The sequence below is a fragment of the Cucumis sativus genome, chromosome 7, assembly GCF_000004075.3.
Source record: "Cucumis sativus cultivar 9930 chromosome 7, Cucumber_9930_V3, whole genome shotgun sequence".
In the NCBI taxonomy this organism is placed as follows: Eukaryota; Viridiplantae; Streptophyta; class Magnoliopsida; order Cucurbitales; family Cucurbitaceae; genus Cucumis; species Cucumis sativus.
Window position 1 is genome coordinate 14,979,845 of NC_026661.2, and position 14,418 is coordinate 14,994,262.

The window sequence follows — 14,418 nt, forward strand, 5'->3', positions numbered from 1 at the left end:
GAGGACATAAAAGTACAAAAATACATGAACTTAAAAGAAAAGGTTAAAAATCAAAATTAAGAACACAACCCAATGACCTAAAAGAGTAAAGTATAGATGTGTTGATCAAATGGCAAGAGATGTTGTTCTAATGTCCACACCATAATATTGAACTGAAAAAAGAAAAAAAGAAAAAAAGAAAAAAAGAAAAAAAAAAAAAAAAAAAAAAGGAAAACATCGGGAAAGAGGGATGGCATTGGATAGAGAAACATGGCGTCAAAATCCCATTTCGTCTTCTTCTTCTTCTTCACTCCCTCCCCCCCCTTTTTTTTCCCATTTTTTACAAAGCAAACTCCTTCCTTATCTCTGTCTTTCCAGTTCCGCCACTGCTGCTCCTTAAGGACGACCAGCCGCCTTCCCCTTTCCCCTCTTCTTTCTCAATCTCAACCAATCATTATCCATCTCCCCAAAAACTACTTATCTTAAGATTCCATTTCTACACCCCACAATTGTTTTTCCTGTTTTTCACAGACGCCATTGTTCTGCTCCCTTTGAACCATACTTCTGCCAACCACTTTGCTTTCCCATATCATCCAATCTCTTAATTTTATGGTGCCCCTCCATGGCGGATTCATGTTTTATCTGTCAGTGCTTCTTTCTTCTACTTTTGTTCTTGATTCGCTTTCTTCTCAGTCGATTGAAGTTTCAAACTTCTGTGTTTTTAGTTTTCACCAGGTAATTAATGATCGGAAGATTGAGGATGAACCACTGTGTTCCTGATTTTGAAATGGCCGACGATTTCTCTCTCCCAACATTCTCTAGTTTAACCAGGCCGAGAAAATCGTCTTTGTAAGCTTTGTTTGAACTTCAAGCCTTTTCTTGTGGAAATCTCATCTGTTTTTTTTTTTTTTTTTTTTTTTTTTTTTAAATTTGTTGTGTGGACTGAGAGCTTCAAATTCGTAGGCCGGATGACGACGTCATGGAGCTGCTATGGCAGAACGGCCAAGTGGTGACGCATAGCCAGAACCAGAGGTCGTTTCGTAAATCTCCGCCGTCTAAATTCGACGTTTCGATTCCGCAAGAACAGGCGGCGACGAGAGAGATCCGGCCGTCCACTCAATTGGAGGAGCATCATGAACTTTTTATGCAAGAAGATGAAATGGCCTCTTGGCTCAATTATCCTCTCGTTGAGGATCATAACTTCTGCTCCGACCTTCTTTTCCCTGCCATCACTGCTCCTCTTTGCGCCAATCCTCAACCAGACATTCGACCTTCAGCGACGGCGACGCTCACTCTCACGCCGCGGCCGCCGATTCCGCCCTGTCGGAGGCCTGAAGTGCAGACTTCTGTGCAGTTCTCTAGGAACAAGGCAACGGTTGAATCTGAGCCATCTAATTCAAAGGTCATGGTCAGGGAATCGACGGTGGTTGATTCTTGCGACACGCCGTCTGTGGGGCCGGAATCTAGGGCTTCGGAGATGGCAAGGAGGAAGCTGGTAGAGGTGGTTAATGGCGGCGGTGTGCGGTATGAGATTGCTCGCGGCAGCGATGGAGTCAGAGGTGCATCGGTAGGTGGCGACGGCATAGGAGAGAAAGAAATGATGACTTGTGAAATGACTGTCACTTCTTCCCCCGGTGGCTCTAGTGCCAGCGCCGAACCTGCTTGCCCGAAGCTAGCTGTGGATGACCGGAAGCGGAAAGGAAGAGCTCTCGACGATACCGAGTGTCAAAGCGAGGTAATGAACTTTAACATGCAACAATTTAGTTGATTTTGTTTTAAAATTTCCTAAACTTATGGATCAAATGTATATTTTAACCAAAATTGACTGTCGCATGTGACGTTGAAGGAATAAAAACTGTTTCAAATCAAACTGTTTGAAATGAGCTGTTGAACAGTGGTCACTGGAAGATTTGCGTATGATTGCTGACTATATTGTTTTGAGAAAGCACAGATTTGTTTTCCTTTTCCTCTTCTTTCAATTCTTGGGTCGTTTACTTATGTTCTTTTCCATTAGGATGTTGAATACGAATCTGCTGATCCAAAGAAACAATTGCGGGGGTCGACATCAACTAAGCGATCTCGTGCTGCTGAGGTTCACAACCTCTCGGAGAGGGTGTGTGATTGAATTTATTAATACCTTATTATGTGCTTGTAACCAAGCCCGTATTTCTTTTTCTGGTGGTGTTATTTGCCTCTTGAATGTGAAGTGAAATTGCAAATGTACTTGTAGAGACGTCGTGATCGGATAAACGAGAAAATGAAGGCTTTACAGGAACTCATCCCTCGATGTAACAAGGTACATTTTTTGGCTTTCATGTGACTTTGAGTTGAATGTCTGTCTCTTTCTTAGTTGAGTTCCTTCACTGATTCACAGACTGACAAGGCTTCGATGTTGGATGAAGCGATCGAGTACTTGAAGACACTTCAGTTGCAAGTGCAGGTAGAATTTCAATTAAGTTAATGATTGTCTAAACTGAATTGTGGTAGAAGGAAATGTATGAATAAAAAACTTCTTCTATTTGAAACATTTGAAATGGTTTAAAATGTATTTTCTTCGATTCTGTCTGCTGCATATGATCCCGTGACAAAAAACATCTCGGATTGGTAGATATTCGTTTTGAATTCTCTGCATATACGTATGTAAAGAACAGGGCACATTTGTAGAAGTATTGTTGTCAATGTTTAGCACATGAGCATGATAAGCTGATACATCTTGACAACTCTTGCACTGACTTCTTATAACCCAGATGATGTCGATGGGATGTGGAATGATGCCGATGATGTTTCCGGGTGTTCAGCAATACTTGCCACCTCCAATGGGGATGGGAATGGGCATGGGAATGGAAATGGGCATGAACAGACCAATGATGCAATTTCATAATCTCCTGGCTGGTTCAAACTTGCCAATGCAAGCTGGAGCCACAGCAGCAGCTCATTTAGGCCCGAGATTCCCTCTCCCCCCCTTTGCAATGCCTCCTGTTCCTGGTAACGATCCATCCCGAGCTCAAGCAATGAATAATCAACCAGATCCGATGGCTAACTCAGTTGGAACACAAAATACAACCCCACCTTCAGTCTTGGGGTTTCCTGATTCTTATCAACAGTTTCTTAGCTCGACCCAGATGCAGTTTCATATGACACAAGCTCTACAGGTATATATATTTTTTCAGTATGTTTCTGAAGTTATTTGGAACTGACAAGATCGTTATTAACCTTTTACAGAATCAGCACCCGGTTCAACTGAATACGAGCAGACCATGTACTAGCAGGGGCCCCGAAAACCGTGACAATCATCAATCAGGTAAACTTCTTCCTACATCTTTTTGGAACTTCAAGATATTCATTGGTTGTATGATACTTCGTTCATAGATTAGCTGTTTCACTGTTGTTATATGAATCCTGACCGAATTGTCATTTACACGGCTTTCCCATATTGTAGGTTAATATTTGAATGAATGGACTCAAGAAACACACTTGGAGGGGAAGTTTTGGTGCATATTAGAGCGTCGAAAGCTTCAAACATGCACGCCTGCTGCTTGCTAATACAATATATATCACAAATAACATGTAACGACCACGTCCCTGTAAATATAAATCTACACCCCTTTTATGTTTTTGATCTTACTATATATCTTTCATGCCATCATCGTCCTTTTCCTGACTTGTGGTTCTGTTAGATTGTGATAGAAAGTAGAGTTACAGATGGTCACGGGGAAACCGTTGCTTTTACACAAAACTATTGTGTTGCATTTCATCGGGGTCAGGTCCGGGCTGATGATGCTGCTAGATTCAACTTGATGTGGTCAATTATGGTTGTCGTGATCCTCATCGTCATTGGGAGGCATCAAAGTATTCCAAACTCCAACTTCAGAGCCATTTCCATGTTTTTTTCCTGGACCATGGTTTCTACTGCATGATATATTATATATTCTTCACTTCACAAAGTTGCTCAAGATTCTTTTTCCTTCATCATAATAAAACTTGTTTCATACCCATCTCAACTTGCACTTGGAATATAAATTCTCAATCATCCATGGAGAGATCTCCATAGATATTTTGTTTTGATTTTACTTCTGTGCTTTTTCCACTGAACTTTCAAGGTTATATGAAAGTGGAAGATCAGCAAATTCACTGTAAAGATGAGAAAAAATTCATTTTTCCTTGGTAGATGAGAATGTGAACTAGGGGCATTTTTGGTATAGTAATTTTTTTTTTTTTTCATTTTCTTTTTCTTTTTAGGGTGGTGGGGGGAATAGTTTTTGGTATGGAACCATTGAAGGTGACATTCCTCTTATTCAATATAAAATGCATAACTTTTCTATTATTCCAATGATATTGTTTGTATACTTTTTAAAATTACAAGTTCACACATGTATTGTCTCAACTTTTTCAATAATTTCCCACGGTTGAAGAAATTGGTATTTTTCTTCTTCTTCTTCACCACCTATCTAGTGATTTAGGTGAAAGATTATAGAACAATTTGAATGGTTAGAATGTAATTAAGTTTCCTCAAAATCTGATTAAGGTAGAGTTTGCTATTCATAATATGGATTGCTAGGAATTTGAGTATACTGTTTGTAGTGCAGAGTTGGATTTGTTGTGTTTTTTATTATTGTGATTGACTTTTAGGGTTGAGTTGGACTGTTTTTAGGTTTTTTAATTATTATTATTTTATTGTTTTTATATCCATTTTTTACGAGTTTGTAATATTATATAGTTAATTGAAAAGATACTTAAAATTTATTATCATAATAATTATTCACGTTCAAGTATGGAATTCATATTAAATTCAAATCATTTTCAATAAGAAAATATTTCAAATAATATTATGAATAAAATATCTAATTAATAATCGTAATATCTAATTAATAATTATTGAAATGTTAGAATTGTCCATAAAATATTATTTTTCCTATTTAAGAAAATAATTTTTACATTAGGACATTTGTGAAATTTCTTATTCAATTGATGCCTTTTGTCTAAATCTTTCTTTTTTCATGAGATATGTTTGAGTCATGTAACCATGAAGATTTCTTTTAGAATTTAACAATAGAGAATCTTCAACATTATTCTAAAATAATACATTATTTTTTCGTGTTTTTTTTCATTTAGTTAATTTCTTTTATTAGAGTTATTTTATTAATAAAATGGTGAACTGTGACTAATACACTTTTATTGTTATTGTGTTTGAACTATGTAACATTTATTGGAATCTAATTGTTAATTAGAGTTGGTAATACAATGTGTAAAGGTAGAAATATGAAAGTAGTTTTTCCGTTTTTTTCCTAAGAAATTTATTAAAAATAATAAAAAATTTAAATTCAAATTATTTGAGATTTAAAAGTTTTAGAAGTTGGGTAGTTTTACCAAGTATTTAGTAAAAGGTCATATAACAAATTTTTGATTTTACAATAAATTATAATAAATTTTAGAATTTGAAAAGTTTGAAAATTTCAATAATTTAACGAGACTACTCAATTCTTAAAATTAAATAAACATCACATTTTTGTCCTTCGAATAGATGTTTTCACGTTTTCTTTAATGAGTACAATCTTCTTCCTAATAAGAAATGATATAAACTTTTAAAAAAATGTTATATTTTAAAAATGAGAGTAACACGTTTTGCAACAAAAAAAATAAAATAAAACAAAGTTTTATTATAATTCTGGATTGAAAAATGGTCTTTTAATGCATTATATCTTATAGAATACTAATACATTAAAACATTAACATAAAATCACTTTTAATTCTCTCAATTTTTCACTCTCATGTTCGATGACCTTTTAATAAACTTTTTTTCTTCAATAAATTCATTATCAAATAACTTTAATGATAACATTAAATAGTAATGTGTATCTTTATACTTTTTTTTTTTAAATGATGCATCTTTTGTATTTTTAAAAATTAAATTTGTTGAATTTTGTTACATGTGATTTTTTCATCGACTTCATATTTTCTTACATTCATTTAAGAAAGTAATAGAGTCACGTGCATGCATGTGTTTAAAGATTAGTTTCTAGAAATTATTAAAATTTAATATGGGATACAATCTAATTCAATAGATTCTATAGTTTAATAAAATTTTCCTAGTAAACACTAACCCAATGTAAAAGACTATTTAACATAGATCATTAAATTTTAACTGTACATAGATAGACTAAAAACGAAGGCAAAATTTGCAGTTAACCATAAAAAAGTTTTAAAATCGAAGAAAAAAGAAATTTTTTTTGGATGGTTACAACAAATAACAAATAAACACCAATTTAATATACGGAAAAAGAAAACATTAGTGATTTAAACATTTATTCAACCTTCCCATGTATAAGAAAGTTGATCAATCTCCTTAGCAAAGTTTCTGATATAAATGCCATCATCTTTAGCCATCCAAATGCAGTTTTTCCAACCACACTTATCAAACAGTCGCACATCGTGCCAAAACACCTTAAATGCTGCCCTAACGCTGCCGTGTCCACCGCCACCACCTTTTTGAAGGCGGCACCAAAAAAGTGTGGAGTGGAAGAAATTGGCCTCAAAACTCCACGTGATATTAGCTGTTGGTGGGAGGGTTTGGAGGCCGAGATCATCGTCTTGTGACCGACAATGAACCAACATTCCTTTGGAGGCGTTTAAGCGATTAATGACGGTCACATGCCATCTGATGAAGGCAGGGAAGACATTGTCTTTGGTCTCTAAACACAGCGATGGAAGAGTTAAGGTCTGTGAAAGGACAAGAAGAAGTGAATAAATAATTTTGTATTTGGAAGAGTGATGGATATTGGACATTTTTCCTTCTCTTTTGGTTCTTTTGGTGTATTTGATTGTTCCACGTTTTCTTCAACTTTGTTGTGTTTTTATAGTGATGAATTGGTGATAATATGAGAAACATATTTGTGATTCGTCATTGAATGTTAAGCATGTGCATGGTATAATAATTAAGATGAATGCACTAATGCTTTTATTTCATGAACATATCTATAAAGTTGATTCTATACCATTTATTATATTATTATTAAATTTATATTACAAGACATGGGAATAAGACCTTTGTTCTGATTTGGGTACGAGTCTCTTTACTTCACAATTCAAATTATTGTCTTATATGTATAAAGATTTATTTAATTTGCATTATATATGTTTCTGAAAACATTTTTTGTTATATCATCCAAACCTACAATGTGAATTCTAAGAAGTAATGTATATCTAGATTTTGAAATTTAAAATTTAAAATTATATTAAGTAAATAGTAGAATGTTTAAAAAGAAAACATTGTAATATGTTATCGGAAATATGTATCATAAATTATATAATCTTATAAAAGTTTGTAACATACAAAAGTTCATAAAACTATGAATAATTACTTCATAATCAACCCTAATAATATGTGGGGTAGCAATTAGTTTTATGGTTTATATATAAATATAATATCAAACAGTTTCAAAAAAAAAAAAAAAAAAAGGAATAGAAATAAAAACATGGAATGGCTCAAGACACTTGAATTAACTTTAAACAGATTGCCATTAGTTTGTCACGTAGCTTGTCCAAAACGCCTAGCCTTGTCAAGATGCCCCAACTAATTTCTATAGCCTTTCCCGTGTGTCCTTAAACGCTTAACCTCATCAACGGCCTTGCCTAGTAACCTCTATAACCACATGCCTTCTCGCAATCAAGCTTTGCTTGCGTAGCCTTGACCGCCCAACATATACCTGCTCACCTCTCAAGTCATCTCGTCAAACACATAGGTAGTCTTCACCTTCCAAGAATTAGGAGATATCCTGAAGCATAGAGGCGTCAAAATAAATAACAAAACACGTTGGGAAATGCTCGACCGACGTAGTAAGCAACGTTGGAAATAGAGTCGACAGTAATGCGTTAAGGGAGGCAAGACTGATGCGCACACGGGACAACGTCAGCGATGACTTTCTTGTGATACATGCTTTGCCTGTTGATTTAAAACGTCCACCAAAGAGTACTTTCGACGTCCAATCAGTGTGTCAACAGTAGAGTATTGCTGACGTCGTCCTTTATGTCGGCAATAGGGAACCATCGACGCTGCATCAGTGGACATTTACCCAACGTGGCGTTGGGAATTTTTTTTATAATATATTCTTTAAAATTATTATTACCTTAATTTCTTTTGTAATCTATTTGGTTCTCGTTCAATTTAAATTCAAGCAGTTTGAAAAACTAATGTAAAATTAATAAAAAATTATTAAAACACTAAATTGTATTTATATTAAAATTAAATCCAATATTCAAAAGGTACACATCTGTAGGGTTCATAAATTACACGAAAAATAAAAACTAAAAACTAATTCTCCTAATCTTCGCGAACGCTAGTTTCCTTAAGGCTCCCAACCTTCAATGACATGAAAGTAAATTTAGATATATATCATCGATAAGAATTTAAAGAACTTTAAAAGTTAAAAAATACGTACCGCAATGGAATCAAGATCTTCTCTGTGTCTGAATTAGTTCTTTCTTCTTCATTTCTTCCATTTGTCAAGTATTTTCTTTAATTTGTCTAGCATTTTCTTCCATTCATTAGGTACTTTCTTCCATTCGTTGCTCATGCAACTCTGACTTTCTTCGTTGTTCTTTAATTAATTATTGAGCGTTGTCAAGGAAAGCTTTTAGTTCGCTTAGTTAAGGTTATGGTAGACAAATGTGATACACAACTTACTTCTTTGTAAAGATTTCAACATCTGCTAGTGTGTACAACAATCCCAATGCCTTAGGTTTTATTGAACTTAGTACAACCCCTAGCGTGTTTTGACCTAACGGTTAGAGCAAGGAGGCATCAACAACCTCCATTACCACCTCAACCACAACCACCAACAGAACCACCTCCACAACAACCTCCACCCCATCGTCGCAATCTTAAAGGGGAATGTACAGTTTTTGTACTTTTGTATACTTAATTCTTTTGTAAATTTCAATTTATTTTATTCTTATGTAAATTATATTTCCTCGTAATAATGTTCTTTACAATACAAGTACATATTTTGACACAAGTCTTATACGTTTAGTTTTTCTTGTTGCAAATTTGGCTCCCCGCATTTTAGTCCTTTAATTTTTCTTCGACCTTCGTTGATAACTTTAGTGAAATAAACTATGAAAAATAAAGTTTCATTTGTCATTCAGTGGTCTAACTTGTTAAGGAAACTTTCTTAGGAAACATTTATGTAGTTTATTAGGCAATCAAGTTTTACCTAACACCACTTTTGTAAGACTTTTCTGCGAATAATCTTATCTTTCAGTCTCCTCAAGGAGGACATTGCTAACCTCTAAATTTGGAGGTGTGTGAGGTCCTAGTTAAATCTTTTGAAACTTTTTGAAAATCCTATCAAGACATGTAAAAACAAGGTGTTTTAACAAGAGTTAAAGCAATGAAAAATGTAAAAAATTTGAAATTTTTTTGTATTCTTTTATTCAATTGAAATAACGACTCGTATATTGCCTCATCTGACAAAAAATAAGGAGCATAGCTTGAAAACTAAAAATTGTCCCCTACTTTGAACTCTTTTTTAAGAAGCTATTTGTCATGGTAAAGTTTGGTTTTCTTTTTATAGATCTTAGAGTTCTCATAAGAGTCAAGTCCATGTTCTTCTAACTCACTAAGTTGTAACAATGTATTCTTGTCAGCTTCTTCGAGACATAGTTGCACATTTTAATAGCCCAAAAAAATTTATGTTCTAATTCTACCGAAAAAGTACTCTTTTTGTTCTCTTTTCCTCCCCCACATTCTCTTTGAGTGTTTTCATTGTAATTAATTGAGTAGATGTGAGATTCTCGTCTTTCATTCTCCATGAGAAATGTAAGATTCTTTTTATTTAATTCCTAGTTTAGGGGTTTTTAGAAACCTTTGTAATTTATGGAGATTTGTGATCTTATGATGTATATACTTTTGTTTAATGGATTTCAATATGAGTTTTATATTTAGGAAGGACATGGTTTATATCTTTAATTGACAATCAAAATCAATAACATGTTCAAGATTTGAATGCTGAGACATATTTGTGATGTGTGACATATAATCGTGGAATTATCCCAAAAGAAGCAGTATGTTAGTTAGGCTTTGTAGCTCATTCTCTATAATGTATCATAGTTTGCCCTATCAACCTATAGAGAAACCACATCAAGTGTTCAACGAGACAATGATAGTTGAGGGCTCATCCGAGCATCTCCCTCAAACTTGTAGCTGTTAGATGACTATGTAGTGTGGGTTCGACTTTTCATGTTTTCTAATTAGGTACTTCATACCATTGGTTGAAGTTTGAGTCAATGGTTAGGCATAGGCAAAGAGTACTTTAAATGAAAATTAAAATAGATAGTTCGATGATCTAAGTTTCTTTAAGTGATTCCATTCCGCTAAATAGCTAGAGACATCTCCATTAAGTGCATTTCTATCTTTACTTTCTTGCATTTTACTCTTTTACATTTTTAATTATCCTTCCACACCAACCAACCAATCCCCCCTCAACCCTAACTGAGATATCCATTTGATATAAGATGTACCGTAAAACAAGTTTTGCATATTTGTTCGATTATACCAAAATTGTTGAAAATATTTACCATCTAGCTAAAGTTCACTTTTGCAATATTCATAAATATTTTCAATAATTTTATCATTTAAAACAATATTTCTACAATTTATGGCTTCTATAAATTTAAAAAATAATATTTAGAACAAAATTGACTTTTCATACTAAACTTTTATAGAAAGTATCAATTTAGTTACTAAATTTTGGTTTCGATTGATTTAGTCATTGTATTTTAAATTTTTATAGATTTAGTCCCCCAACTTTAGTATATAAATATTTAGTCTTTGTATTTTAAAATTTGTAATAATTTGGTTCTAAAGTACACTAAAATCAAAATGATCAAATTTTGATGTCAAAATTTTATTGTTTTATCACATAACCTTTGTATTTTATAAAATATGATGTATAGTCTTACGATATTATTTATGTGAGTGATGAAAAGGGAGGTGTACAAAGTCCATCTTGAAACCCACACCTAAATATTACTTGGGTCTCATTATTATTGAAACTCCAATTATTTTTTTGATTTATTTATGCAAGAGGTTGCATTAAAATTTCACACTAATTTCTACCCTAAAAAATAAATTGTTACAAGTTTTAAAAGTACAAAAATCACTAAACAGTTACATAGTAATAAAGTTTACAGATTAAAGTTGTGTAAAAGTGAAATTAAAGTGTCTAAATCAATTCAAACTAAAGTTTGTATGATATTGAAAGAACAGTATATAAAAATTCATTGCTTTACACCCATTTTTGTCCAAGATCCATTATGCAGACACGTAGTCCAATATTCGTCATTCTCTAACATTCTGTATAATTTAGACATTATTTCTTATTACCCTCGGCCAAAAGTGAAAATATTTTGGGCCCTAAACCCATCACAATCTACTCATCCACAATTAATTTTGAGATAACAATTCGTATCAAAGCCTTCGAATTCAAACCAATGCTTGGTTCTAAAAAAGCTTGTAACTCAACAATATGGAGTTTAAAGATAACTCCACCATCTTGAAAGACATGTTTTGCAATAAAGATTTAGTACTTACTCAAGACAATAAATTAAAGCCTTTATTTCTATATTAGTTTTTCATTACAATGTGTGTTGTCCATATTAATTATTTATATATATTGAAGAGGCTTCAGGAATGATAATTCTAATCCAAGTATGAGGATTTTCTTCAATGTTGCCATAGATAAGTTAACGAATACCTTTTTTGGTCAACAAAGTAACTAGAAACTCCTTGAGGGTCTGCTTTCCATCTGCAATGTCCATCTCCGCACCTAGATAGCTCAAAGTCATTCTCATGCCAATACGCCTTGTACGTAATGTGTCCGCCAATCCACCAAACATGACAATAGAATAGTGTTGTCCCCAAGAAATTAGTTCGAAAATTCCAGTGGAACTCTGCATTTACCGGGATGAATTGGTTGCCGAGATCATCATCTTTCGACCTACAATGAGCTCCTATTGTCGCGTTATCGAAGCCATTGATGATGTGAACGTAAAATTTCTCGAACAAAGCACTGCTCACTTGTGTTAGTTCTGCGCTCAAAGCAATGGATATTACAAGCAATATAATGTAGCTCTTGCGGATGCCCATTGCTTCGACTGAGTATGAATTTGATAAAATTAGTTTCACACACATATATATTAGTATTTCTTTCTTTAAACAGACGAGAAGTTAATTGACGGGTGAGTCTTTCCTAATAAAGGAAAATAAGTAAATTAGCTTTCTTATTTGTACATATGTCTTTCGATCTACGCCATTTTGAGAAATATGTATATATTATGTATATATAATAGTGGATATAGAGAAACTTTTTCTTTTTTTCAATTTTACAATTTTTAACTTCATTGCAAAATTATGAACTCTCCACATAAGTGGTCGTTATTGACTATGTAACAATAATAAACTGATCCTTTCACACATAAAAATGTCAAAACGTAAATTCACTAATTTATTTTTAATGCTTTAAACTCAATCTTCACACAAAATTAAACTCATGAAAACGTATGACCATTCATAAATTGTGTTGTTTGTGAGCATTTTATCTTTTATTGGAGAGACCTCTCAATCCATCAATGAACTTTAATTATATAATTTCATTCATCAATCTTTTCTTTTCTTTTCTTTACTTTTCTCTTTTTTTTTTTCTTTTTTTTAGCAAAGTGTATGTTTTTCTATAAACAAATTATGGTGATATATTAACTTATTGATCATGTGCAAGAACATGATCGTTTATATTTGTAACACAATCGTTTAGATTTGACTATTCTTTGTACACGATCATTTACTTTTGACAATCTAACATTTCAATGATTTTTTTCACGATCTTGAACCAAATATGAGTTTGAATTTTTTTAAAAAAGAAAATTGTAGAAGAAGAGAAAAAGATGATGAAAAGGAAAAGAAAAATTGCAAAAAAAAAAGAATATGGAAAGAAAGGGCAAACGAAAATATTTAAAAATATTGTATAAGAAGATAAAAGAACGATGGAAAGAAAAAAGTAGGAGAAGAGAAAAATAAAAAAATCGCAGAAAAGAAGAAAAGAAAGACAATGATAAGGAAGGGCAAACCTGAATTTTTTAAAAAAAATTGTCAGTTTCATGGATTTTTTCATCTTATTATACGGACGATAAATATTTTTACAGTTTGTTATATTTATGAAAGTTAATCATAAAAATATATATAAGGGACTTTACTTTGATATCATTTATCAATGTGACTATAACTATGATGTAATAATCGTCCATTGGTAATCATATAATAACACTTTCCTTTATACCATATTATATAAACTCTCCTACTTTTGTATATACATATGTATAATTTATTTATCTGTGATTGTCACCTAACTTTCTCTGTTTTTCAAATTTTTCTTTTGCATTTTCTCCATTGCATATTATGGTGAAAGAAGAAGAACAAGAAGAAGGGTACTTTGGGATGGAGGTTTTCAAGTTATTTTTAGTTTTGATGAGAAAAAAAAAAACTGAATATCTTAAAGTAGATTCAAAGTTAGAAGAACGTAACATGATTAGAAGAATTTTTATCCTGATCAAAACAGTTATTTAATGTTGTAGAATGGTGATTAACGAAATTGATTTTATGTTATGATCAAATAACTTATTGCGACAATTTTTGGAAACTGTCATGGAAGGACTTTCCATGACTCCCGCTTCTATAACTGAAAATAACTGCCGTGAATTTTGTTTGCGACAGTAAATAACTGTCGTCGTAGACTACTTTTCTTGTAGTGTGGGTATTTAGGGTAAGTTTGAGATTAGGAGGTAAAAGAAAAGGATGTTGACACGTGAAAACTATGAAAACTGACCATGTGCAAGATTCCACGAGTTAAGTGTACCCTAACATCTAATTATGTCTTTTTAAATTATCAGACTCTTTATTTCTTGAACAATAATATAATAATAATTCATATCACAACGTGTTCATCCTTATTAATTATTTTCTTAGTACAATAAATAGGGAATAGAGAATTTGAACCTCCAACCACAAAAGATCAAAGTTGTGCTGATAATATTGAGCCTAGCTCACTTTGACGTTCGACTTTATTAATTATTAACTTGTGAGACTGTTCATCAATGTTGCCACAAATATAGCAATTAGTACACATATTCCTTAACATTAAAATTAGATATTCCTCAAGGATCTGCTTTCCATCTGCAATGTCCATCTCCACATGATTGTAATTTAACCTCTTCGTTATTGAAGAAAGCTTTATATGTAACGTATCCTTCAGTCCACCAAACATGACAAAAGAACAACGTTGACCCAAAAAAGTTTGTTAAAAAATTCCATTGGTACTCGCCTTCGACTGGGATGAAGTGTTTGCCGAGATCATTGTCTTTTGACTGACAATGAACCCCAATCATTGTGTT

At 32.8% G+C, this 14,418-nt stretch overlaps 3 protein-coding genes across 7 annotated transcripts; 1 reads left to right on the top strand and 2 right to left on the bottom strand.

Annotated features, from left to right (window-relative positions):
* The first annotated feature begins 216 nt into the window (after positions 1-216).
* On the top strand, positions 217-4,312 carry LOC101206441 (transcription factor PIF1). 5 transcript variants are annotated; one of them, XR_004218336.1, is made up of 10 exons: positions 217-623; positions 705-828; positions 943-1,714; positions 1,994-2,092; positions 2,210-2,275; positions 2,354-2,419; positions 2,727-3,131; positions 3,202-3,280; positions 3,419-3,563; positions 3,657-4,312. XR_004218336.1 is itself a non-coding variant. In XM_011660862.2 (9 exons), exons 2-9 carry the CDS (start codon positions 722-724, stop codon positions 3,421-3,423), a joined length of 1,599 nt encoding a protein of 532 aa, XP_011659164.1. In that variant the 5' UTR covers positions 217-623; positions 705-721; the 3' UTR covers positions 3,424-3,637. The 5 variants fall into 5 exon arrangements, 1 of the variants encoding a protein (XP_011659164.1); XR_970067.2 differs by having other exon boundaries at positions 3,419-3,546; XR_970068.2 differs by having other exon boundaries at positions 3,419-3,546; positions 3,667-4,312.
* Positions 4,313-6,209: 1,897 nt separating this feature from the next.
* LOC116404948 (S-protein homolog 1-like) lies at positions 6,210-6,762 on the bottom strand. The gene has a single exon (XM_031888334.1). It carries the CDS (start codon positions 6,760-6,762, stop codon positions 6,286-6,288), a length of 477 nt encoding a protein of 158 aa, XP_031744194.1. The 3' UTR covers positions 6,210-6,285.
* A 931-nt stretch (positions 6,763-7,693) lies between these two features.
* Positions 7,694-12,121, bottom strand: LOC116405258 (S-protein homolog 3-like). Its single transcript, XM_031889228.1, has 2 exons — positions 11,730-12,121; positions 7,694-7,751 (listed from the first exon to the last, which is right to left on the bottom strand). Exons 1-2 carry the CDS (start codon positions 12,119-12,121, stop codon positions 7,694-7,696), a joined length of 450 nt encoding a protein of 149 aa, XP_031745088.1.
* Between the last annotated feature and the right edge of the window lie 2,297 nt (positions 12,122-14,418).